The 25936-nt window shown below is 45.2% G+C and overlaps 1 protein-coding gene across 2 annotated transcripts in view; it reads left to right on the top strand.

Annotated features, from left to right (window-relative positions):
- Window positions 1-24055, top strand: part of Hsd17b3 (hydroxysteroid 17-beta dehydrogenase 3) — a 37793-nt gene extending 13738 nt beyond the window's left edge. The window contains exons 3-11 of one of the 2 annotated variants that reach the window (XM_048447608.3): window positions 9321-9396; window positions 10920-11027; window positions 12445-12512; window positions 14442-14477; window positions 18609-18643; window positions 19805-19886; window positions 20028-20093; window positions 22898-23047; window positions 23673-24055. In XM_048447608.3, the coding sequence (XP_048303565.1) occupies window positions 9321-9396; window positions 10920-11027; window positions 12445-12512; window positions 14442-14477; window positions 18609-18643; window positions 19805-19886; window positions 20028-20093; window positions 22898-23047; window positions 23673-23783 (732 nt within the window). In that variant the 3' untranslated portion in view covers window positions 23784-24055. The remainder of the gene's footprint in view (window positions 1-9320; window positions 9397-10919; window positions 11028-12444; window positions 12513-14441; window positions 14478-18608; window positions 18644-19804; window positions 19887-20027; window positions 20094-22897; window positions 23048-23672) is intronic. The other variant, XM_048447609.3, reaches the window with a different exon arrangement.
- The last annotated feature ends 1881 nt before the right edge of the window (window positions 24056-25936 follow it).

Here is a 25936-nt window from a genome sequence, read left to right as displayed (position 1 = left end):
GAAAATGCTTTACAGCTGAATCTCATGGAGACAGTTTCTAAACGAGGCTCCTTCCTCTCTGACGACTCTAGCTTGTGTCAAGCTGACAGTCAAAACCAGCCAGTAAAGCTCCCATTCTTCTAAGCTCATCCACTGAGTAAAATGCTGCTTATGCAGAAGCAGTGGTGTAGCGGTCATGTTTGTAATTCTGCTGTCCTGGAAGTGGAGGCAGAAGGAGCAGGAATTCAAGAACATCATTTTGAGTTTGAGGGGCCAGCCTGGGCTACACGTGACCCTGTCCCCCACAAAGCAGATGGAACTTTCCCCCTGGAATTTTTTTGTTTTTCATATGCCCACAAGGACTCTTTAAGGCACCTTAAAAAAGATTTATTTTTAATTGTGTATGTGTGCATGTCACATGTGTGTTTGTAAGCACCGCACAAGTGTGGGTACCTGAGGAGGCCAAAAGAGGGGTCAGATCCCTTGGAGTCACAGTTGTGAATTGCTTAGTGTGGTATTGGGAACTGAATTCAGAATCTCTCCAGTTCCCTTGTGAAGCATTTTTATCCTTCAAAATCTTGTCAGAGAACCACAAAGAAAAGAAAGAAAAAAGAAAAAAAAGTGGGCAGTGGTGGCACACGCCTTTAATCCCAGCAGTAGGGAGGCAGAGGCAGGCAGATCTCTGAGTTTGAGGCCAGCTTGGTCTACAGAGAGCATTCCAGGATAGCCAGGGGTACACAAAGAAATCCTGTCTCAAAAAACAAAACAACAACATAAAACAAAAGAAATTTTCCATAAAATCTTGTCAGAGAACTCTAAAATATTGGCATCTAAGTATTTTTTTCTTACTCAAACTTCTTTGTATGTTGGGTAAAAAAAAATTTTAACTACGTCCTGGACATTACTGGTAAGATGTCATGAGACTCTGGGTCTTACTTAAATCTGTTCGTATGGTTTATACTGCACATTAGCAGCTGGGGAAGGGACCCAGGTTTCCTACATGGTCCCTGCTAAGGCCTCTGCCTCCTTGCTACTGCTGGGGATTTGCCAGTTAGAGCTACAAATTAAGTCACCTAACTGGATGTGTTTCATCTCCACTAAACCTTTTATCGGCTGAGGCCATAGTACTTTTTCTAAGGTGTGTACTTGAGACAGAGTAGTTATTGAAATTACCTGGAGCGAGTGAGAAGGAAACATGGAACACGCAACAAATCTTTAAGGGCTGCCTAGCACATGCGCACAGGGGATGACATGTTACAACATATGCAGATGATGGAGCTCACACATGTGGGCAAGGGCTCACACAGCTGCATCATACGTAGGTGATACAACCATGCTGCACGTGGGACAAGTCTGGTGGCCATGGAACCCAGACGTGTCAGCCATATTGTGGCTGAAACATAAGCTATTACCTGTGTGGGGGGTATGTGTGGGGTGTATGTATGTGTACATGAATGTGCTGACCCATGTGAGTATGTGTGGAGGTTAGAGGTTGGTATCCTGTGTCTTCCTCTTTCACTGTACATGTCATTACTTTTGTTTCCTTACACCATATATTGGTGTTGATCTTGGCATGTTTGGATGTCAAAATATAGCATAGGAATAACAGGCTTGGGGCTGGAGAGACAGCTCAGTGGTTAAGAGTACTGGCTGCTCACAGCACCCACATGGTGGCTCACAACTGTAACTCCATCTGCAAGGGATCTAACACCTCCATCTGGCTCTATGGGTACCCTATGCATATGATGCACTTATAGTCGGCAAACACCCATACGCATAAAATAAAATACAAAAATTAAATCAACGAAACTGTGGGTTTGATGATGCATTGACAATTTTTATTACTCTAGCAAAAAGCAGTTGGAATCTGAAATGTTGCATTCCAGTTCCGTTAATGAAGTGCTATTTTTCCTTCCCGAAGTCTCTCTGACCTTGATAACTGCATCTCCTCTAATGGTGTCCCTGAAATAAATGTTACTTGTCTGTCTTAGAGAAATGTTATCATGTTTATTTATTTATCCATTTGAGGTAGGTCTCTCTTTGCACCTGGAGCTACCTAGCTAGTTCTGCAGATTCACCTGTTTCTGCCTCCCCAGCTCGCGGGGTTACAGATGTACAGCGCCATCGCCATGCGGCCTGGGGTTGGGTATTCCGGTCCCTGGGCTTGCACAGCCAGGCACCTTACCCACAAGCCTTCTTCCAGCCCTGCCTATGCACTCTGTCCTTAGACGTCCCTTTTCTGATCCTTTAATCAGAGAAAGTGAGCTTCCTTGGGATTTGGTTCACATTTCTGATTTATCCACTGCTCCAGCTTAATTAAAGAACTGGGAGTTTCAAGGGAGTGCTTAATGGCAGGAATGGGGGAACGCGCTTCTCTGGCTTTCCGGAAGCCTATTCTGTGCTCATTTAAGTTTAATCCTCATTCACCTTTAAAGTGGTAGGGGAGGCTTTGCCTCCTGTCCAAGGAATTTCAAGTATCAACCAAAGCAGGTGGGAAACAAAACAAAACAAAACAAAAAATACTTCTGGAAGGGGCTGGGCTGGGAGGCAGAGAGTGGGCTTCCACCTCTGTGGCTCTCGGTCTGCACATGAATTCCAGCCCTGTCTTCTATTCTCTGCTACACAGAAGAAGCCCTGTCTTATTCCCACCCCCGCGTGTAGATTAGCAGCCACAAGCACCTTCCTTGACCCAGGCTCCCATTCAGTCCTGCAGTCGCTGCAGAGATCCGGGACTGGTGGGCAGTGCATTATGGGAAAGGCCTTGCTGGGGGCTTAACTCTCTGAAAAGGGGCTGGAGACCCGCATATGGGGCCTGTCAGCCCCGACTTTCTCAAAATAAGATTGAGTCCTGCTTGAGCACACAAAGGGGACAATGCTGCCCAGACTTCGGCCCAGACCACTTCACATGCCGCCTGGAAACTCTCCCCAGAAAAAGGCGCCACCAAGGAGAGGCTGGAGCCCACAGGCAAAGAGCACCCTTTGTGCTGGAAATGCAAATTGTTTTCCATTTAATGGACAACTTCCCCTCCAGGAAGCTGATGAAGTGAACTGGGAGACAAAAGTCCTTCATTCTTAAGTCACATTTGTGACAGATTCTGGTGGGGGTGGGGACTCGGCACCCTCAGCCCGGAATTGCCACCACTCTGGGTTTTTGGTTTTTTCCCCCTAATTAATATTTTATTTCTGTCAATATATTTTATATTTAAAACGGCTTGGTGAAATCTTACTTTAAATTGCATTTCCCAGAGGGGTGGTAATGATTCTGGGTATGTTTTTGGTCTAAAGAGATATAAAGGAAACAACAGGAAAAACTCAAATACATAAAAAAAAAGAATAAATCTTTTTTTTTTTAAAGAAAATTCTTAGCTATATGTAGATACAGATGTTGAGAATATGGCTGGCAGTAGTAAAGGGCCTTGATAAGGTCCAGAGGGCTCTCAGTGATGGGTGCTTTCCCGGGTAGAACTCTATCTAGTTAGCGTCCTTCCTTCTGGTCCTCACGGCAGCTCTTCACCAGCCACGGGCAGTCTGCTCTGGGTAAAGGGAAAAGGAGAGAAACTACTGCACATGCTCATCTTTTCTTGGACAGAGAAGACTGTGACTTTCTGCCTAATCCTATGCCCCAAAGGGGGATCTAGCAGTACTAAGGACTGCTAGTGTCTGAATTTACCTTGTAATTTAGCTTCTGCCCATTGAGCAACAGTGAAGGCTCTCTGTCTCTAAATCCTGCTCTCAACTTCCCTTTATTGGGGGTGTTGTTGTTGTTTGTTTTTTTGAAACAGGGCTTCTCTGTGTAGTCCTGGTTGTCCTGAAACTCACTCTGTAGACCAGGCTGGCTTTGAACGTGGAGATTTGCCTGCTTCTGCCTCCTTAGTGCTGGGATTAAAGGCATGAGCCACTGCTGCCTGGCTCAACTTGGGGTCTCGTTTCCTTCAGAAGGCTGTATAGTTCAGTCAGTGAGTTGACAGAGGTAGACAGATAACATGCAAAAGAACACAGATTTCAAACCATCCTAAACCATGCATGTGTGAGACTCACGAGGGGCCAAAATGGCTGGACTCTATGTAGGACAAAAGGAGATAGGGACTGGACCACTGGGGAGGAGGGAGGTGGTACAGGAGATGCATATTCCTGGTTGTTAATATATTCCTGGTGATACAGATGAGAGTCTCCCAGGTAGCAGTCATCGTGGTCCCCCTGGGCAAGAGTCGCACTGCAATCCTTTTGTGCGTGTAATAAGAAAAGCCTCTGCCTGCATTCTATGTTTCATCTATGAATATTTACGTGGGATATTTGACTATTCTCTCTTTAGGGGCTGTGGTTCCAGCACAGATATTTGGACAGCTCTGATCTCCATAACAGTTCTCAGGGTGTTTTATCTCAAGGAAGTCTCATGTCTGGTGCATCCCTTCAGGGATGATCATTAAGTTGATTTTAGTTGTTCTTGTGGTGTGGTGCATGCATGCGTGTGTGTCTGTGTATGTTTGTGTGTCTGTGTTACAGTGCTAGACAAATGTATCTTATCAGGAAGCCTGCTAGTTAGGCTGGTATTGAACTTCAGTATTGGACTAACTATATGATATGATTTGACGGTACCCAAGATAAGTCGAGGTCCCTATTCACCACACACTGATGCTTATTTTGGTTGTTATTGGTCAGAGAATCCCAGAAACAAAAAACACTATGCAAAGTCATTTACTTTCATTCCTCTTTATCTGAACAGTTGGGGGCTACTCCCCCCACAGTGTGGCAGATGAGAGAGTCACCATTCTGGAGGTAGTGTTCCTGGTGGCTGCAGGAAATGGCCAGGAGTCCATCTATGCGTCAAAGTTACCACTCACGGAACGATTGTCTTGCGCTGGCCTTGGAGATCATCTCTTTCCCTTGCCCTGCACCAGTCTGTCTTATCCCAGCAGGGAAGTTCTCAAAAACCTAGTCTGTGTGACTTCAGCTGCTGCAGCCCCTAGAAATCCGTGCTTGCTGCTGTGTCTGGAATGTGGTCCATCGATTCTCCTGTTATCACTCTACTACAGCATCCCATGTGTCCCAATGTAGTTACGCTTCCCTCAGTCCATAGACACCCGTGTTTTCCCATATGTCTGTCCCTGTCTCTTAGAGGACATGCATGTCAGTTAACAGCATCGACGAGAACAGAACTGCTGAGTCATGGGCTGTTTCCCGATGATGATCAGCTGGACTAAATGACGGTGTTTGTTTTCTAGAGAATCTGAGGTGTCAAGGTTGTAGGCACTGCGTGAAAAGAGAGAACTTGACCTCCTTTTTATTCTTTTAAAGGATTATGCAATTTTGGAATGATTGGGTTTTTTTTCTTTGAAATGTTTGATAGAATTTACTCAGAAGATAATGTGAGCCTGGGATTCTTTCTGTGGGACAGTTTAAAACACTTGTTTTTATCTTTATTGCCTTATTATTAACACTCGGGTTTTTTTGCTTTTGTTTCTGTTTATTTTGAAACAGGGTCTCTTGTTGTCTCTTGCTCCATATGCCAGCCTAGCTGGGCTGCAAGCTTCTGGGCTTTGCCTTTCTCCACCACCCATCTCCACTTTGCTGTAGGAGCAGTATTAGAGTTGTGTGCTGCCTGGTCTGGCTTCGCATGTTTCTACCGATCCAAACCCAGGTCCCCATGCTTGCAGGGCAATGGTTTTACCCACAGCACCATCTTTTCAGCCCTGTTTTATTTTAATATGTTCCTTTTTGATGTAAAAATTAAAAATAACTAAAGCAAGGGGACAGGTTCTTGTTGTACAGCCCAGGGTATACTTTAATTAAGGCAGGGTTTTGCTGCACAGCTCAGGCTAGCCCCACACTTGCAGCAACCCTCCTGCCACTGCCTCCCACATGCTGGAATTTGCAGGCATATGCACCACACCTGGCTAGAACTGTCTAATTGCCTGCCCCTTTCCAAAGAAATCAAGAATGCCTTCCCTTTCTGAGAACCCTTTTGTGTCCTCTCAACACAGCTTTAAGAAACAGCTTTTCTGGTTTTCTCTCAATCCTCTGAGGATGGCAGCCTCTCTTCCCTGCTGATCTCTTCCTTTTTGCCCGATCCTCTGCCTGGCAGGTTTGCTGCTTCCCATACATGTTCCTGGGTCAGCTGTTCAGGGCTGAAGAGTCTGCCCTGCATACTGTTGGGCAGGTCCTAGTACTGTTTGTATGAGAGGTGTTTTGGAGTCTTTCCTCACTTCTTGCCTGGTTTACGGCTGTTAAGGCTCATCTCCTCTTTGTACACATGCCCTGCCCTCAGTTCTGAGGCAGAGAAGGGCAACTGGGCTAATGGCTTTAGGAAAAGCTAGGACCCAATACTGCTTAACTGGCTTCTTTGCCCCAGCTGTGGGGTTGGTGTGGCCTGAGAGTTTAAAATGTTCAGGGGCTTTGATAACAACTTCATTGGTTATTTCAAAACAGGAGAGAGGATTTTGAATCTTCAAACACAAATGAGTGATCTGTATCTGAGATGCCAGATATGCCAGGCCACAAAGTGATCTTTATACACTGTGCACACACACATTGTGCACACACACTGAAACGCCACATTAAAATTACTACGTGCCAATTAAAAAGAGCACACGTTATCTATATATAAGTCTATGTATATAAAAACATATATAGTGCAAACTTTTAAGTTAAAGTCCTAAATTATGTTTATGCACTGGGAAAAGGGTATGTGCACCTGAGTACAGGTGCCTGTAGGTGATCCCCTAGAACTGGAGGACAAATTCAGGTCTTCTGGAAGAGCAGCAAGTGCTTCTAACATTTGAGCCTTCCCTTTAGCCCTTACCAGGATTTTCAGAGACAACTTTCAGAGGATGAACTCTTGCTTCATCTTGGTATGGATTCATAAGAGGAAGCTTATTATTTGTGTGGTTTTTATGCCCTGTTTCCTTACCAAATGTCTATTCTTCGTCCAGCAATTAAAATCTCCAGCTGAGCTGGTGTATTTTTACCCCCTGTTGTGTTACCTCTTCCGTGTAAGCTTTTCATCTAGGTAGCCAGGACTAGGACTGGTGTGTCTCCAGGAGGAGTCAGTCTTCCATGATGTCTGTTTCTAACAATATTTATTTGCTTTAATGCTGACTTTGATAGACTTACTAGAGCTGTCTTTTTCTTTTGGTTGGTCTTTATTGCTTTCATTTGCTCTTGTTGCTATAACACAAACACTCCAGAGTTAGGCAGTTTTCGATCCTGAACCTTGAAGCTATCTAGGGTCTCCAGAAAGCAGCTGAGTCATTGGTGTGCTGAGAAACACGTAGTATTTAGAATATTCCAGGAATCTCAGGGGGTAGGAATGAGGGACCAAGACTGAAGAAGGAGCAGGAGATGTTCCTGGAGTTTCTGTCTCGTGTGGATGATGCTCTTATCCTCTCTTGCACAGGAAAGAGACTCTTACCGTTCCCAATGTGCAGGAAGTTGCAAGGCCTGGAAGCTCGGTGCTAGATAGGTACAAGAAGTGAATGTATGATGTGTACCACAATAGCACAAATATTGGCTTTGTTCTCTCTCTGAAATCATCTTATGATCTGCTGTCTATTATATCTTAGTGTGTGTGTTCAGGTGAATGTGCATACTCGTGTGTATGCATGTGTTGTAGCATGAGGGCCAGCTTGTTGGGGTATCTGTTCCCGCCCGGTACCCCACAACCAGCAAGTCCCAGAGAAAATCAATCACACAGAGATCTCTATAAGTTAAAAAGCTGATTGGCCCATTAGGTCAGGCTACTTATTAGCTCTTATAACTTATGTTACCCCATTATCCTTATCTATGTTAGCACATGGCTCAGTACCTTTTCCAGCGGGGCAGCTTACATCTTTCCTCTCCGGTGGTCTGGGCAGAACTGCGGAGGGAGCTTCCTGCTTTCCAGAATACGCCTAGTCTCTTTGCTCCACCTCTACTTCCTGTCTGGCTTTCCTGCCTATACTGCCTGCCTGGCCAATCAGCATTTTATTAAAATACGATTGACAGAATACAGACAATTCTCCCACACCAATGTGTGTGTGGAAGCCAGAGAATTATGCTGAGTGTCTCCTTCACTCTTTCCACCCGTTTTATTTTGGAGACAGGGTCTCTTGCTGAACCTGAAACTCACTAACTGACTAGACATGTTATCATCTCCGGGGATAGTTCTGTTTCCATCTTCCCTACGCTGAGATTATTGGTTGTGCTGCATCTGGCTTTTCACATGGGCACTGAGGCTTGAACTTAGGTCTTCACATTTGTGTGGCAAGCACTTGAGCATCCTGCTAGTCCCAGTGATATCTCCTCTATCTTAACACCTCTCTTTAAACATCCACCCTCATAGCTAACTCACTACATGAGGAAGACGTAAGAAAGATGAAAAGGTTTTTGAAAACACACTCACATTTGTTTCACCAATAGTACCAGGTAAACACCTTTGAGACAAGTATGGATGAAAAGCTGCAAAATTCAAAGGATTTTTATCAGATTCTTATAAATCACAGTTTGCGAAAATAGATTTGGATAGTTTCCCATCAGTGTTCCAAAGAAGAAAGGAGGAGGGGGCTCATGCTGAGTGACTGAGGAATTGTTTTATTGCAAAGGAATAGAACTCAACCTGATGGAACTGGAGGAAGTGCAGCAGGGGCCATGGAACCCAAGGAAGATAAGGAAATGAGTGCATACTATTAGTGAAAATACCCAGACAGAGTCTGGTTAGTCTCTGATGCACACCTTGAGTCTCTGGGTGCCAGGTAGATCTAGGAGGGGAACCAGAGCTCACAGCGTCGGGCAGCCTGGCAATGCCTGTAAGCCCTTTTACCCTGATGGTCTCCCAGTAACACTTCAAAAGTGTGGAGGGATAGCCCAGTCATGAAGGAGCTGAGATCGATTCCCAGCACACACATGAAAAGTCAGTGATCTGATGTGTGCTTGCGATCCCAGCACTAGAGTGGTGAGGGCAGGTAAACTCTTGGGGCTTGCCTGCTAACAAGTTAAACCTAGTGGGAAAGTACCAGTCCAGTGAGAGCCTCTATCAAAAAGTAAGGTTTGCAGCCCCCAGACTTTACAGTTGGCTACAGTGAGCCCCACCAGTTACAGACAGGGGTTCTCAGATGATGGCCCTGTCAAGACTTCTCACAGTGACTCTTGCCATATAATGGGCACACAGAGACACTTACAACAGCTACAGTGTTGGCTTCAGCCTTACCCACAATGACTGTGTCACTCACAGCACAAGAACCTCCATCACATAGAAGCCCAGGGGAAGCAGGAGACTTATGGTGCAGCCAGGTACAGAAGGACCTCCTATGCCACTAAGGCCTCCCTTCTGCTGAGCATCTTTCTGTTTTTCCCATTCCTGCCTGCAGCTGGCCAAACACGGACTCAACGTTGTACTTATCAGCCGAACACTGGAAAAGCTACAGGCCATTGCAGAGGAGATTGGTGAGTGATCTCACACAGCAGGGCGGGTGTGTATACATGGAACTGGTCAACCATGGCACTGTCCTGCCTGTTCATGCCATGTCTGCTGCCAGAAACCTGGGCTGTCACCTGTCCGCTGTATACAGAAGGGCCCAGTGTACAAAGGGAAGGACAAGGTATAAGGTATAGGCTGTCACCCTGAATTCTGTGGCCTGGATAAAGGAGGCGTTTTCTCTGGGCCTTTACCTGCTCAGCCAGAGCCCTAGCTGCCTCTTAGCTTCCGTCCCTTCCTTTGAAGCCAGAAACGGTGTCTGTTATTTGTTTCTATGCTCGTAATCCTTATTTTCAGGTACTCGATTTTAATAATTATTAAGTTAATAATTAGCTGAAGTATCAAGGCAAAGGTATGAATCTCTAATTATGAAGGCTTTTTAAACCACAGCAGACTGTCATGGGCCAGCCTTGTTTCTTTGGGGGAGGTTCAGAATAGAAGAAGGTTGTGGGGATGGGGGCTGTACGGTCAAACTGCGGAGGCTCCCTGCCCTTGAACGGGTGAATTTGGCTTTTGTTGGGCATCTGGATATTAGGGGGTCACTCCGATTAGGACCAAGGCATTCTTGAGTATCTCCATCATGGTGTTAAATGTGCTTTTTATCACGTTATTGGAAAGCAAGTCATGTATTTTATATTAAAGGATCCTTGACTCTTACGTTATGTCTCTTGATTGCCTGATCAGAGGATCTGGGTCTAGACACAAAGTCAGGGCTCTTCTGAGAGAGACTGGGACAGCTCTACCTGCAGCTGATACCGCTGCCTGTAAAGGCCTTCCCTGGGCAAGTCAGCGTAAGCAACAGACAAGGTGCTAAACTTGGAGTGAAGAATAGGTTCCTTGGACAAGTTAGTTCGCTACGCTTATTCTCAATTTGCTGCTCTGGAAAATGGGAAGAAGAGTGTCTACTCCCTCAGGATTGTGGGGGACAAGCTGCCATGTACGTAGATTCTGGAGCATATGCATGCAAAGGACACCTGTGTCAATGCTGAGGGGACCTGAGTCTGCTGAGCTCTGAAAGCATCAGAGGCTGTGCATAGCCCTCCTCCAGGGGCTCAAACCTGAGTTTGTGTCAATCACCTGGTGGCTTATGTAGGCCAGAATGTCTGAACCAGTAGGTCTGGGGTAGAGGCAGCTCTGGGTGTCTAACAAGATTTCCGATGATTTTGATATGACTTTGAGAAACACAGTCCCAACTCTCTTTCAGATATTTCATTGTAATTTTTAATTGTGTTTATGTGTGTATGTCTGTGTTGGTGTGTGCACATGTGTGTAAGTGCCTATTAGATCCTCTGAAGCCGAGTTACAGGAGTTGTGAGCCACCTAATGTGGGTGCTGGAAACCAGCCTTGGGGCTCCCATAAAAACAGAAAGCTCTCTTAACTGTGGAATCATCTCTTCAGTCCTACAACATCTATTTTATTGTTGTGGACTTTATGGTCAAGAGGGATGATTGTACTCAGGCTTACTAGAAATACTTGTGGTCTCTCATACAGAGGGGACCATTGGAAGCCGTGTGAAGATTGTGCAAGCAGATTTTACCAAAGAAGACATCTATGACCATATTAAAGAAAAACTTAAAGGTTTAGAAATTGGAATTTTAGGTAAGTGTATTGAAAAATGCAAATCTTGATTTTTACATGTAAGTGTGATAATCACCTTAGTGACGCTTTATTTATTGAAGTCCCTTTTGGGAGTGGCCTGGTGAGATGGCTTGACGCATAAAGACACCTGTCATCAAGTCTGATGACCTGAGTTCAAACCTAGTGATCCATTTGTTGGATGGCAATAACTGAGTTCTTCAAGTTGTTCTCTGACAGCTACACATGTGCCATGGCATGCATGTAGTTACACACACACACACACACACACACACACACACACACTGCATGCATGCACGCACACACTCACGTATGCACTCATGCATGAACACTTGCGTATACACACACAGACAAAGAAAGGACCCACTTCTTATTCAAAAGTCAAGATGTGTTTCTGTCATCATAGACAAGACACCTTGCAACCATGACAGGGTGCACTGTCAGCATTACATAGGAGAAAGTAAGACTTGAATTTTAAAGTTCCCTTAAAATCAAAGCCATAATTACATTTTCACAAGTGAAAATATAAAGATACATCTTTGTAGAAAAAAATTGGAAAGGATGGGTAAACACGCACATTTCTTAAAGCCTTCCAAACTTGCAACAGCATTTTGATGTACATCCTTCCAGGGGTTTTTCAAAAGTGGGATTGCATCCACCTGCTGTTTTGTAGCATCACACCATAAGCAAAGAGCTGGAGTTGCAGGTTGGCTGGTAGAGGGCTTGTTCCTTCCCGAGCACCTTACATATCATGCACATGTTGGTGCACACCTGTAATCCAAGCCCTCAGGAGGTGGAGGAAAGAGATCGGAAGTTCTAACCCTCAGGTGCATGGTTAAAAACTCTTGTATCACAAGTCCTAATGTTTTTACATTCTAAATGGACGTGTGTGTGTGTGTGTGTGTGTGTGTGTGTGTGTGTGTGTACATATGGAGACCATTGGTCAATGTCAGACATCTTCTTCTATTATTCTCATCCTTATATTTTGAGTCCCTCCCTCCCTTCTTTCCTTCCTTGCTTTCTCTCTCCCTTTCTTCTTTCTTTTCTTTTTCAGAAAGGTTTATTTATTATGTATGCAGTGTTCTGTCTGCATGTATGCCTGCACACCAGAGGAGGGCACCAAATCTCATTACAGATGGTTGTGAGCCACCAGGTGGTTGCTGGGAATTGAACTCAGGTCCTCTGGAAGAGCAGGCAGTGCTCTTGACCACTCCCCAGCCCCCCTTTTTCTTTTCTATTTTAACTCTGGTCCTTGTGTTTGTGCAGCTGTTCTTTGTTCATCAGGTCATTTCCCTGACCTTCATTCCCTTGTTGTTATTAAATCATGTTGCGATGAGCACCCATACACAGAAATCATTTGCGCATGTTTCTGTAGAAAGATTTTCCATCTGTTTTGACACCCTTTACCTCTTTCTGTTAGTCAACAATGTTGGAATGCTCCCCAGCCTGTTCCCAAGCCGTTTCCTGAACACTCCCGGTGAGATCCAGGTGAGCCTTTTCCTTTTGTGTCTGCTTTTGTCTCTCAGCCAGGTATGCACCCCTGGCTTGATCATCGAGATTCATGGAAGAGAGATAAGAATCAGGTCATGCCAGGCTCTGCTGCACCGTGGCTGTCTTGATATTTTTCTCCTCACCCTAAAACTCGACACAAAGTGTGTACCTTTTCATCTCTGCTCATCAAAAACTTCCTAACCCCTATACCATTCTTTTGGGGCTCTGCGCTCTGTTTCATAAAAGGGCAGTTCTGCCCAACCACTTCACAGCTCTAGTATCATGGGAACAGCCAGCTCTTGGCCATTTCTGTCTTCCTAAGTGATGAGATGTAGCCGACTTTCAGAAATAGGGAAGTCTAGATCTTTCTGCATCTGAGTTTGTTGTCTCCCCTTAGATATCAAAGTCCCTGAGCCTTTAAGTACCTGATATACTTCACTGTCAGGCTGCATGTGTCTCCCGTCTCCCTCGGGGTAACTTATCTCTAATGTGATGTAAATATGTGAGAACAGATAAGCATAGTGTTTTACAGAATACAGGCAAAGCCTCTCAAATCTGTACATGTTCAGTATAGATGTTGTTTTTGAAAAATTAATTAAATTTATTTTTATTAAATTTTCCTTTGACAATTTTGAATTTTTTTAATTTTAAAGATTTTCCTCTGAAAATTTCTTACATGTATCTATGCCTCTCTGTGCCCTTCTGTTTCCCTTCTTCTCCTTCTGGAACCCTTCTTCTCCAGTAAAGGACCTACCCTCCTGCCCAGGAAGTCTCCTTCTACTTTCATGTCTTTAAAAATTTTTTTTTTGTTTTGGTTTTTTGAGACAGGGTTTCTCTGAAACTTTGGAGCCTGTCCTGGAACTAGGAACTAGCTTTTGTAAACCAGGCTGGTCTCAAACTCACAGAGATCCACTTGCCTCTGCCTCCTGAGTGCTGGGATTAAAGGCATGCACCACCACTGCCCGGGAAATTTTTAAATATAGTATTTTTATTAATTCTTGGCGATGATCCACCCTCCACTCCTTACTCAACATCTCCCAGATCCATCTCCATCTTCCCACCCCTTTCCTACCAACTGTCAATAACTCCTCAGACGGAGCTGGGAACTCATTAGCCCCTTAAAAGTCTATCACTAGGAGAGGGTTGTTTACAAAACCCAAGCTGTGGTCCCAGGTTGCTAAGTCATCCCTGTGCTTGCCTGCTTTGCTAGCATTTTCCTTTCTTGTCCTCTCTAGCCCTGAACCTCCATCTTGTATTAGCTGACTGTTCAGCTTTTTATTCTCCACACTTTGTCTCCTATGCCCCACTGTGCTGACCCTTCTTTGTCTAGCTGGACGTTCAGCCCAGTCTTCCATGATGAAGAGGTTCCTCCCAGTAAGTCTCTCTATAGTTGAAAATATCCTAAGTAAAAAAAAAAATGGTTCAATACCAATTGAACTGGCCACCCCAGTTCCAGACAAGGCACACTCTAGAAGGATAAGTTTGCTTCTCAAGGCAGAGAGGCTGACAGCAATGCAGTCAAGGTCCAGCCTGGCAGAAGAATATCAAACCACATGGCACTGGCCCTGGAGAAACTGTACATTCAAAATTTGAGGTGTAATTTTTATTGTATGTATACTGCTTTTACTTTAGCAAAAGTTGACCCAACCATCAGAGATAGCGACCATCTGTATCTCCCTTTGACACCTATGATTCTATTCCATCCTGAGTTTTCAAGGCTACTTTCCTTTTGCCAAGGCTCACATGCAGGTAGGACTGCAGAACAATGCCACCGAGCCTCAGCTAGGAGCCAGAATGCAGGTTGAGCATGTAAGGCAGTTACTGGGACTCAGCTTTTGCGAATTCAGTGCTTGGTTAGCGCCAACTTATTCCCAGGACAATTCTCCGAGGACTGGACTGACTTCTGTCTGTGATTATCTATTGCAGAGTCTCATCCACTGCAACATCACCTCTGTAGTCAAGGTACGTCATGAACATGTGTGCTAAACACATCAAAACACAGAGGTTGAAACATTCCTTGACCTGAAACTAAACTGCTCTTAACCACAGTCTGTCTTACTCTGTTCTCATCTGGAAAACATAGAGACAGGTTCATTCTCTCCAGTATATGAACCATATTTTTGAATTCAGAATGTACCAGGCCTGAAGATACCAATACTTCCTCAGGATTTCAAAGCAATTCCCTAAAAGTTAATATTTTAAGAAATGTTTAGTAGTCTCTAAGAGAAGGACATTTATTATGTCAGAAAAAATGATAGAGGACTAGGTTTTCTAGGTGTTTGCTGTTCAGTATTTGTTGAATTGAGCTTAAAGCTATTTGTGGATTAGGCTCTTTTTAAAAAATTTAATTGATTATTTTACTATTTTTAAATTATGTATGTATTCCTGCATGTGGGTAGGTGCACTGAAGGCCCTAAGTGTCAGCTCCAGCTGGAGTTCCGGTTGTGAGCTGCCTGATACGGGTTCTGGAGGAGCAGTGCAGGCTCTTAACCTCTGAATGCGGCCTCCAGCCCAATAACTTCTTGTTATTTGTGGTTTGGTTATCTGTGGTCAGTCATGGTTCCAGAATGCTAGAAGGAAGATTCTCTACTTTAAGAAAGAGGCTAGAGACCACATTCACATAACTTTTACCAGGGTATGCTATTATAATTGTTACATTTTTAATTATTAGTCATTAATCTCTTATTATATCTAATTTGTAAGTTAAACTTATAGGTTATGCTGGTTTCAGGAGCCATATCTACTCAGGATTTTAGAATGCACCCTTCGCAGATTGGTGTGTGTGTATGTGTGTGTGTGTGTGTCTGTGTTCTAAGCTCAACCAGCAGCTATTACTTGGACAGCACAGGACAAGTTATCTTGCATTTCCAATTCTGTATCTGTTACAGAGTGTTAGATAGAGCAGCTGGGGAGATGGCCCAGTAGTTACCTTGCAGGAACAAGATCTTGGGTTCATCAAACCCCAGGTTTGATGTTATGTGCCTGTTTTCCCAGTGATGGCAGGACAGGAGGCAGAGACAGGTAGATCCCTGGATACATGTGGGTCAGCTGGTGTGACATACACAGTGAGGTTCCAGCCAATGAGAACTCCCCAAGCTGTCTCCAACAAAAGGTGCCTGGGGACTCTGGAGCTCAGACTTCCACATGTGTGCCATGCACAACCACACATGCACCTTTACACAGGACACATTACACAGGACATACAGCAGTATTGGATGAAGTGATGTCTTAGATACGTAGAGGTCCTGGGTCCTTTGGTTTGGGTCAGCTTCAGAGTCATTCATGCTGATTCCCTCAAAGCCAGTCCATTCATACCTTTGTGTGAAGAAGAAAAAGGTGCCCCTTCTGGAAAGACAGCTTAGGAACAGGTGCTGCTTAAGGACGGACACAGCCAGATTCCGTGTGACATGGTGCGTAGTTGATGCTTTAGTGTGAACAACATGCTTCCCCTTCTAAGCGCACAGAGCCCTCTGCCTCTACCACACTACACAGTTAGTGAGTTCTGAGCTTTCTGCTTATGCTCACCCCACAGCTAGGCATCTTGCTCGTCCATGAAGTTCACAACTGTATGTGACAGCTCTGTGGAACTCTCTTGGTAGTCAATAGTACTGTGGCGGTGAGGTAGGGACTCTGATTTTAGGTTGCTAGGGTGTGTGTGTGTGTGTGTGTGTGTGTGTGTGTGTATATATATGTGTGTGTGTAATTCAGTTTCAGGGACTGGAACATAAAAGGGCTGTGGAGGACTGATTTCCTGATATCAGGAGGGGAAGCTGGTCAGTGCCCTTCTCTCCACATAATTATTTTCAGGTGGCATTAGCTGTTTTCCTCTTGGCACACTGGCATGTTACAGCTTTCTGCTTGGTTATTACTGAGTGCTCATGGACTTTGTGTGCTGAGCAGTTGGTGACTTTTTACAACTCCCAGCTGATGTGGCCTTAAGCTTTATGTTCAACTCTTGTTTAAACCTCACCGTTAAAGTGCTTTTACATTATTTTAAACACTGATCTTCCAATGTTAGACTGCTTGATCATTTAGGTTCCCCCAAAGGGATTTGACAGCCTTCTGATTCCTTTAGGGAAGAAATGCTTTGATTTGTGTCTTTAAAAATTTTGTTTATTATAGATACTGAATTCCCTAAGCAACAAAGAAAATAAATTAAAGCTCAGCTTTTAAATACATCATGCCCTCATTATCCCGGCTGGCTGGAAGCATGATTGCCATCTCTTAAGTATTTCAAAGATGCAGTCTGGGTGCAATGTGCACAAGAAACTATGAACTCTTGCTGGTCAAGAGTCGAGAAGGACTAGGAAGACGGGAGAGCTGACTTTATAGTTAATTTTCTTGTTACCGTGCAAAAGAGGTTGGGAAAGTGGCTCAGCAGGTAAGACCTGTGTTTGGATTCCTAACACACACACACACACACACACACACACACACACACACACACACTGTTAGAAACATCTTGAGAGAGGAAGGGATTAGTTTGGATATAGTTTGAGGGTACAGTCCATTATGGTGATGAAGGAGGGTGCAGTGTATCAGTCCCAGGAAAGCATGATGGAGGGGCACGAGGCAGCTGGTCACATTGTGTCCAAAGTCGGGGCAGAAAGCAATGAGAGCTGGTGTTTAGCTCTCTCTCTCTCCTTTTTATTAGTCCAGGTTTCCAACTCAAGGGATGGTGCCACCCACACTCGGGGTGGTTTGCCCTCCCCAGTTAAACACTTCTGGAAACTCTGTCATAGACACGCCCAGATGTGTTCTTTAAGTGACTCCAGATCCTGTCAAACTGATGAAGAAGATTAACCAGCACACAGACGAGACACTGGGAACTTCGAGGCAGAGGCAGATGGTGTCATGTGCTGTCTATGTAACTAAGATCATTCGCCCATTAACTCTAGTGAGCTCACATGAGGGACACTGAGGATGCACATGGGTATCCAAAAAGATGCAAGGAGTGCCCCCGGATTGTGTGTGTGTGTGTGTGTTTATATGCATTGCATGTGGGTGTGTTTATATGCATGTGTGTGTTTATATGCACGTGCATGCATGCGCATGTGTGTATGTGTGTGTTTATATGCATGTGCATGTGTGCATGTGTGTGCATTTATATGCATGCGCATGTGTGTGTTTATATGCATGTGCATGTGTGCATGTGTGTGCATTTATATGCATGTGCATATGTGTATGTGTGTTTATATGCATGTACATGTGTGTATGTGTGCATTTATATGCATGTGCATGTGTGTATGTGTGTGCATTTACATGCATGTGCATGTGTGTATGTGTGTGTTTATATGCATGTGCTTGTGATGTGTATGTGTGTGTTTATATGCATGTGCATGTGTGTATGTGTGTTTGTATGCATTGCATGTGATGTGTATGTGTGTGTTTATATGCATGTGTGTATGTGTGTATATGTGTGTGTAGTTGAGAGATGTGTGAACTCAATCTAATCTCTCATCCTTCTCTCACTTCCCTCAAGCAGAGGCAGTTTTTACAGATTCTGAGTCTTTCTTGCAACAGCCCCACCCAGTCCCAGGTAGAGCATCTGGAGGCTCTCAAGGACTGACACAGAGGCCTGGTAAACGCGATGCGTACAGGGAACACGGCACATGGGCACACTCCATCTATGGCAATCGATCTCCTTGCTTTCTTGTGCCCACTTCTGCAGACCTGTGCTGAGTAGGCTCATTTGAGATGTGTAGGGGATTGTATATTTCTGTTCAGTGTTCTCCTAGTTCCCAGTTCCAGAGTGCGGGTGAAGTATGTTATAGTTGGCGTACTCTCCCTTCATCCCTGGTATAGGGAGGACCTTGAGAATGCAGATATAGCTCCTGCCACCTAAGTCAGTCACCATTGTCCCAGGGAGACTGGAAAGAAACCAGAGGCCATTGAATAGTCTAGGTTTGCTATCTGCCTAGGTTGCTTGCTGTGGCTTCTAGCCAGATTCTCAGGTTGCCAGAACGGCCTCTAAGGTTGCCAATAACTTTCAAGGTCTTCTGGGAAGATTAAGCTTCCCCAACTTCCTCCAAGGACCCTGTTGATTGCTACTTAGTTTCTTTTTCAAGGTTTAACCCTGGCCTTCTCTTATAGATGACACAACTTGTTCTCAGGCACATGGAATCAAGGTAAGGCCTTTCACAGAAGAAGCAGAGAGCAAGGTGGCAGCCACCTCGCTTGGGGACTTGGTGGTGGTGGAGGGAGCTCATCAAGCTGCTGCTTCAGTTGGTGGCTAAAACCTATGAAAAGAAAACACAGTGATTATGGGGGGAAGGCCAGGCCAGCGTTTCACATACATGTGTATATGTGAAGGTCAAGTGTAACATGTTTTGAAGGAGATTGAGAACAGCTGTTTCAAAACACGTTGGCTTTCAAAGAAAATTAACTCATGTTGAACATAAAAAACGCAAGTTGGCCTCAGATCAAGACCATGTCCTTTTTTTATTGTGAATTCCATCTTCTGTCAGAATGAGTACCCCATTCCCCTGGAAAATGCCCGCCCCCAGTCTCTCTAATAGTTCTTATTTGGGGCACCCTAGTACAACACTCACAAGGGACTGGTTTTCATCACCCATTATTCATTAAGAGCAAATAGTTGATAGTTTATTTTTTCTAGAGTAAGAAGGGAGTAGCTTTGTATTCTGATTTGCAGTTTCTTGCCACCCCACTCCAGGCAACTAGCTGGGAATATTAAAAATAATCAAATTTCTTCCAGCAATAGGGAGACTGAGGTAGGAGGATCACCACAAATTCAAGACCAATCTGGGTTCCATAGTAAGGCTGAGGCTAGCCTGGACGATATAGCAGCATAAATATGTCTCAAAAAACGAAATAAACAAAACCAACTGAATTTCAAAAGGTATAAGCAAGAGCTCTGAAGAGCATAGGGATGTTGGCGTGAGACACAACCCATTTAAGATGGATCCCACCACATGACACCATCCCTTGAGCCCAAAGGGTTCCAGGGCTTGTGGTCCCGTGGAGACTGGAGAGTCCCTTCCTCCTTTCCTGTCTGAGCCAGTTTGGATTTTCGTAGCTTGGCAGGAAATGATTGCCCTAGCAGAGATCCTGTTTGGAGCACCAAGCCCTACATGACTGCAGAGTGTGATGTCACTGTACAGTGTCCTCCTTGAGATCCTAGGGGATGTTTCCTCACGGTTCTTGTAAAACCAGCCCTTGTGAGCCATGGAAGCCTAGAGGGTGGGTTCTGACAGCTCCAGCCCTCAGGTGTGTTTGCTGCAGTGGGATAGAGCAGCCAACACTGCTGCCTTTGCTCCTTTGCCTTTCAGGCAGAAAGGCCTCATCTTGAACATTTCTTCTGGGGTAGCCCTCTGTCCCTGGCCTCTGTATGCCCTGTACTCGGCTTCCAAGGTGAGTGACAAGTCATCCGGGTATCTTCCTCTTCCTCCAAGCAGGAAATGTCTGTGATACTCTTGGGAACCTGAGGCGCCTGTCTATCAGGGCAGGAGGAAGCAAACTCCAGGACCTGAGGTGTTTTCTCTCTTACTGCAGGCTTTTGTGTGTACGTTCTCCAAGGCCCTGCATGTGGAATACAGAGCTAAAGGAATCATCATCCAGGTGAGGTGGACACTTGTGGGAACCTCGGCTGGCTAACTGGTGGTCTGTCATCCCTTGCCGCGCAGGCTGTCCATGTGACGATGGTCTAGTGATCCTACTGGGCTCTCCTGACCAAGACCAGGCCAACTGCTGTCTCTACAACCCCTCCTGCTGCAGGGATTTCTGCTGGCCTCCCTTCATGCTGGGGTTGGTTGAGGAGGGGAATTGTGTATGGATGTGTTTGCTCAAAGATGCTGTGAGGGCTGGGATGTAGTTCAGTTGGTTGAGTGCCTGCCTAGCACACACAGAACCCCGAGTTTTATCTAAGGTGCTGCATAAAAATGGGTATGGAGGTGCATGCCTGTGACCTTAGCATTCAGCAGGTGGTGACAGGAGGATCAGGAGTTCGGCTGATCCTGACTACATGGAAAGTGTAAGGTTTGTCTGAGCTGTCTGGGGAAACGTGCTGTGGACCCTTTGCTAAGTGGTATGTTTGTTGTGTGAGCTGGTATGTATGTGTGTGAGCAGGTATGTATGTATGTGCATGTGTGTGGGGTTCTGAGACAACTTTAGTTGTCTATCATTAGCATATCAAGCACTAATCAAATGAGCCATCTGTTGCTCCCTTGACTCTAAATTTCATTCCAGTTCTGTCACATCACCCAAGCAATACCTGATAGCTTGTTCAATTGTGAGCCTCAGTTTCTCCATCCATGAAATGGACCTTTATATCACTATACTGCTTTGGTTACCATATAGTATTTGTTAATTAAACATTTACTAAGTATTTTGTAACACAAAAGGGTTTTCTCCACCAAAGTTAACTATAAGAACGAAAATATTATTATCTTATCTGAAAACTGGGTTTGGAACTTTTCCCAAAGAGTAATCCTTTGAGATCTTGGGGGCAGAGAACATGTTAATGAATCAAAGCATAATTTACATAAGAACCATCTCAAGTAGGCCAGCTTATTGCACACATTCTAACTGGTCTCGATAAATAAAAACCTGGAGTCAGATGTTAGGGGGTGAAATTACATACCTGCACACACATACATACAAGGATCAGAGAAGCAGAGCGGCCAGCCACTAGAGTGTTCTTACCTCTACCAATGTTCAGCAGAAGAGGCTCAGCCTGAGTCGTCAGCCTGCATTGCTCTCCTGTCTCTTCCCGCCTCACATTCCTCTCCCTGCCCAGCCATATCTCTCCTGTCTCCACCTCCCTAGTGCTGGGATTAAAGGTGTGAGATCCCGAGGCTGGGATGACCTTAGTGTGAACTCTGTTTCTCTTTTAGACAGATTCAATCTTGTGTAGCGTAGGGTGGCCTTGAACTAACAGAGATTCCTCTGCCTGTCTCCTGAGTCCTGGGATTAAAAGTGTGAGCCTCCACTCCCTGGCCTCTAGTGACTTAGCTCTGCACTCTGATCTTCTGGCAAGCTTAGTTTGTTAAAACACAAGCAAAATATCACTACACTAGCTGGTAAGTAGTTGGATTTAGTTATAAACCAACATAATTACAAATGACATATGATGACATTGGGAGAACTAGGCTGGATTGCTTTTCTTCCTTTTTAGGAATTCAGAGAGGGAAGGAGGGAGGGAGTGAGAGAGGGAGGGAGAGAGAGAGAGAAAGAGAGAGAGAGAGAGAGAGAGAGAGAGGGAGAGAGGAGAGGGAAGGAGGGAGAGAGGAGAGGGAAGGAGGGAGCGAAGGGGAGAGAATAATAGAGAGAGAGAGAAAGAGAGAGAGAATGAGAGAGAGAACGAGAGAGGGAGGGAGGGAGAGAGGGAGAGAGAGAGAGAGACAGACAGAGAATGATAGAGAGAACCAGAGAGGGAAGGAGGGAGGAAGGAGGAGGGAGGGAGAGAGAGAGAGAGAGAGAGAGAGAGAGAGAGAGAGAGAATAATAGAGCGAGCACATAAGGGTACATATGTGGAGATCAGAGGAGTCAAATTTCTTTTTGTACCATGAGGGTCCCAGGCAAGCACCTGCTGAGCCATCTTGGCAGCCCCAGTTTTTTCTCACTAAAGATCTGAAGGTCTCTGCATCTACAGTAGCATCAGAAGACAGTTTCCAGTCCTTAGTCAAGCCGCAGCACGTTAGACACGGGTGCAAGCACAATACTGGATGCCCAGAGTGCCATCAATGCACTGGTTTATATTTTTCACTACAACAGATAGGATGATGTGACAGGGTGTCCCGAGCGCCCTAGGCGGCTCCAGCTTTGGCTACATGTGTTAGCACTGCCAGACTTGATAAAGGTTTTTCAAAGGAACGTGAATAAATCTGTCTGTCAAGATGGAGTTTTACTAGTAGCCTAGTTGGCCTTGGCCTTCCAATTCCATCCCTCAGTCTTAGGACTAAAGGTCTGTGCCACCACTTCTGATTGATTGACTGTCTACTGTAAGTCCACTCAATGCAATACTTGGGACATAATTATGCTGAGTGATTTATGCTTGTCTGGACTTCAATTTTGAGTTCCTTTTGTTTGTGTGTGCAGTGCTGGGACGCGAACTCTGGGCCTCATGCAGGCACTCTGCTTCCGAGCCTAGTCCCAGTCCTCCTGAACGTCGGCTTTAACTGCTGCCCTGCTTTGTTTGATGAGTCTGTGTTGCCCCATGTGCTCTGAAGGGCAGTTTAGGCCTCATCTTGCGCAATCCAACTTCCTGTTCTCCGGCTTTGTGCCAACTTTGCATCTTTTATCAAGGACCTTAGAGCGTTTCACAGGCAGCAAGGAGCAGGGGATGGATGGTGAAGTGTGTGTTCACACCCCAGTCTCCGTTGGCCTTTACAGTGCTGTGTCCTGCTCTCTATCTTTCTCTGCAGGTGCTGACCCCTTATGCTGTCTCAACCCCAATGACAAAGCATCTGAATACCAACATGGTGACCAAGACCGCGGATGAGTTTGTTAAAGAGTCTTTGAAATACATCACGATTGGGGATGAAACCTGTGGCTGTCTTGCTCATGAAATCTTGGTAATCGATGACTTCTTTTGGAGCCAGGGAGGAAGGGTGTGTGTTTTCTTTCACAGCAAGCTCACAGGGCCCGCCAGCTGCAGTACAGCTGGGGAAAGCAGTAGGGGAAAGTAGTAACAACTGAGGCGGATGCCCTCAGCCTATAAACAACCGTGAGGTTCCTCTTCTCCACTTAGAATGTCCCCACTTAGCGGTTCCTGGGAGTTCTTGGGTAGGAAAAACAGGAACACCTGGCTCTTCCATGTGGCGGCTCCTGCCTCCCTTGGCTCTGTGTTTCAGTAAAGTTGAGCCTCTAAAGGAATGTTTTTCCTTAGCTATGAGTAAACAGGGAAGGAAAGAGTACAAAGCCACCTGGGAGGTGGGGTTTCAGGAAGGAATAGCCAGTGCTCCATAGGGGAACAAAGAGGTGTGGTGGTGTGCTCAGCACAGAGTGAGTTCTCCTGACTTAACATGTCCTTCAGAAGGCGTTCAGAGGGACAGCCTGGGTGTCTAAGAAGCTCTCCATTGCCAAGTGTCGCAAGATCTTCATAGTAGTCAGAAAAAGTCATCCTGCAGTGACTGACTCCAGACTGGCTGAGGTGCAGTTTCTTTGCTTTGCTCAGACACTCCTATTTTTCTGTTCCAGGCAATGTTGCTGAACCTGATCCCTTCCAGAATCTTCTATAGCGACACCTTCCAAAATTTCTTCCTGACAGACTACTCAGATTATCTGAAGCGCAACACCAGCAACAGATAGCGGGATTGGGGGGTGGGAGATGGAGGTTAGGGCTAAGTGGGGGTAGGTGAGGTAGGGCTGGAGCGGATGTTGGTGGTAGTGGCCAGAGGAGCCCATCACCACCCTTCACTTGCTGAGGGGAGTCTGCCATACACAGGGCATGGTAGTTTGAGTCTGGAGCTCTCAAGAAAAGCTAGGGTATAAAAGGGTATATTTTCTATAAAAGGGAGGCTTGACATTAGAGGTAACACCAAAAGAATCCCTGTAAAGGTAATAAATGTGCTGAAAAGAAACTTCCAAGTCTCACTGAGAAGGATCTCACCTAAAGGGTCACTTTATAACCCTGTGTCGAACTCAAAACTCAAATAATACCCGGGGCTGCTAAACTTTGCCAGGACCTCAGTGGGTCCAGAGCATGGTTTTTAAAATGTGGCTTCTTGCAGGTCTACGAGACTGGGTGGGAGAACGTGTTGGGGCAATATTTGGCTCAAGCCAGTGTCTTGTCTTTCCCAACCCGCTTCATTTTACCATGATAACACCAGGTGTTATCTGTTTTATTCATAGTAGGTTCTCTAAGGCTGTGTCGGTAAAGATAAACACACAGAGGAAGTTTTAAAACATCGCTCTGAGGCTAGAGAGTGGGTTTCGAATGCATACAACCCACACTAAAGCCAGAGTGGCTTGGTAGCCTGTCCATATCTCCAACACTCAGGAGGCTGAGACAGAGGATCCCCGGGGAAGCTGTACAGTTATATGAGCCAGAACTGGTGAGGTCTGCATTCAGCAGGAGACCCTACTTCAGTAAATAAAGTGAAGTATTGAGGACGTCGCCCAATGTTAACTATAGGTACTCACATTTATGTCCACAGGATTGTTTGTATACCCACATGTACATGTGGACACTCATGCACATAGGTACACTCACTATACACATACACATGGGAAAATGTCCTAAAATAAACACATGTCTGGGCATAGTGTTTCATACCTGCTGTCCAAGCACTCAGGACACAGGTGGAGGCACCTCCACAAGTCTGAGGTTAGACTGGTCTGTGTGGCTAGTTCCCGGCCAGCCAGAGATACATATTGTTACCTCTCTAGTTGGAGATGCATCTGGGAAAGCAGAACCTAAAAATGAGGCAGACTAAAGTCTCCTGCAATGGTTAACTTCATTCAGAGTTTTGAAAAATTTATACTGTAAGGGTTAAGTGAAACCTTTGCTTTCGTGGGACAGTAGATGCTGGTCAGCCAGAGCTGAAGAGTCAGCTGAGTGTGAGAGACTTCAGCACAACTGAAGAACCTTCTAGAAAATACTCCCTCAGGGCTAGCACACAAACTGTGGTCCAGAGGACCCAAAGCTGCACTCCATGCTGGCAACTGAATTGGGGATGAGAATCTCTCCCCACAGGGCAATGGTTCTGACATGGAAGCTGCAAGCTTGAAGGTGGTCATGAGGACAATTTGAGGGCTGACCATGAGGCAGGGTCAGAGCCCCCGAGGAGGGGAGAGGTGGACACTGCTAGACGTGCAGCCTCAGTTAGTGAAGACCCCAACATATTGGAGATACCGGGACTGTTAGATGACCACCAGGGACAGTGGCCGTTGTGAAACGGATGAGCAGTGTGTGTCCTGGAGCCAGAGTCAGAGCAGGGGATCTGCCCAAGCTCTCTGAAGCCCAGAAGATCGTGTGTGAGTCCCAGACGTAGGACCCTGAGCTTTTTACAGGTTAAATTTTGAGTTTGCTCTGATCTGACTGTAACTGTACCCTTGGTCTCCCCTGTTGATATAAGAAACTATTGGACTTGTTGACTTTTTTTATTTTAAAAGAGTCCACAGTTAAGAAACTTTTGATTTTTAATCAGTTTTTTTTAAAGACTGTGTGACTTTTAAAGTTACCATGCTTTTGTGTTGTGATAGTAACAAGATATCCTGGGATAAACAAGATAAGGTTATGGCTTAATAGTGATGCATCTGTGTGTCAAATTGACAAGGGGTTAATTGTGTTATTTAGTTAGGTTGTTGTTGCTTTTTTTCGACACAAGCTGGAGTCAGCTGAATTGAGGAATTGCCTCCATCATACAGGCTAGTGTGCCTTTCTGTAAAGCATTTTCTTGATTAATTATTGCTGTGGAAGAGACTAGCCTACTGGGGTTGATACCACCACTGGACAGATA

Source organism: Myodes glareolus, chromosome 14 (assembly GCF_982192425.1).
Source record: "Myodes glareolus chromosome 14, mMyoGla1.1, whole genome shotgun sequence".
NCBI lineage: Eukaryota > Metazoa > Chordata > Mammalia > Rodentia > Cricetidae > Myodes > Myodes glareolus.
The sequence above is the reverse complement of the archived record's forward strand: the minus strand, read 5'-3'. Positions and strand labels throughout refer to the sequence as shown.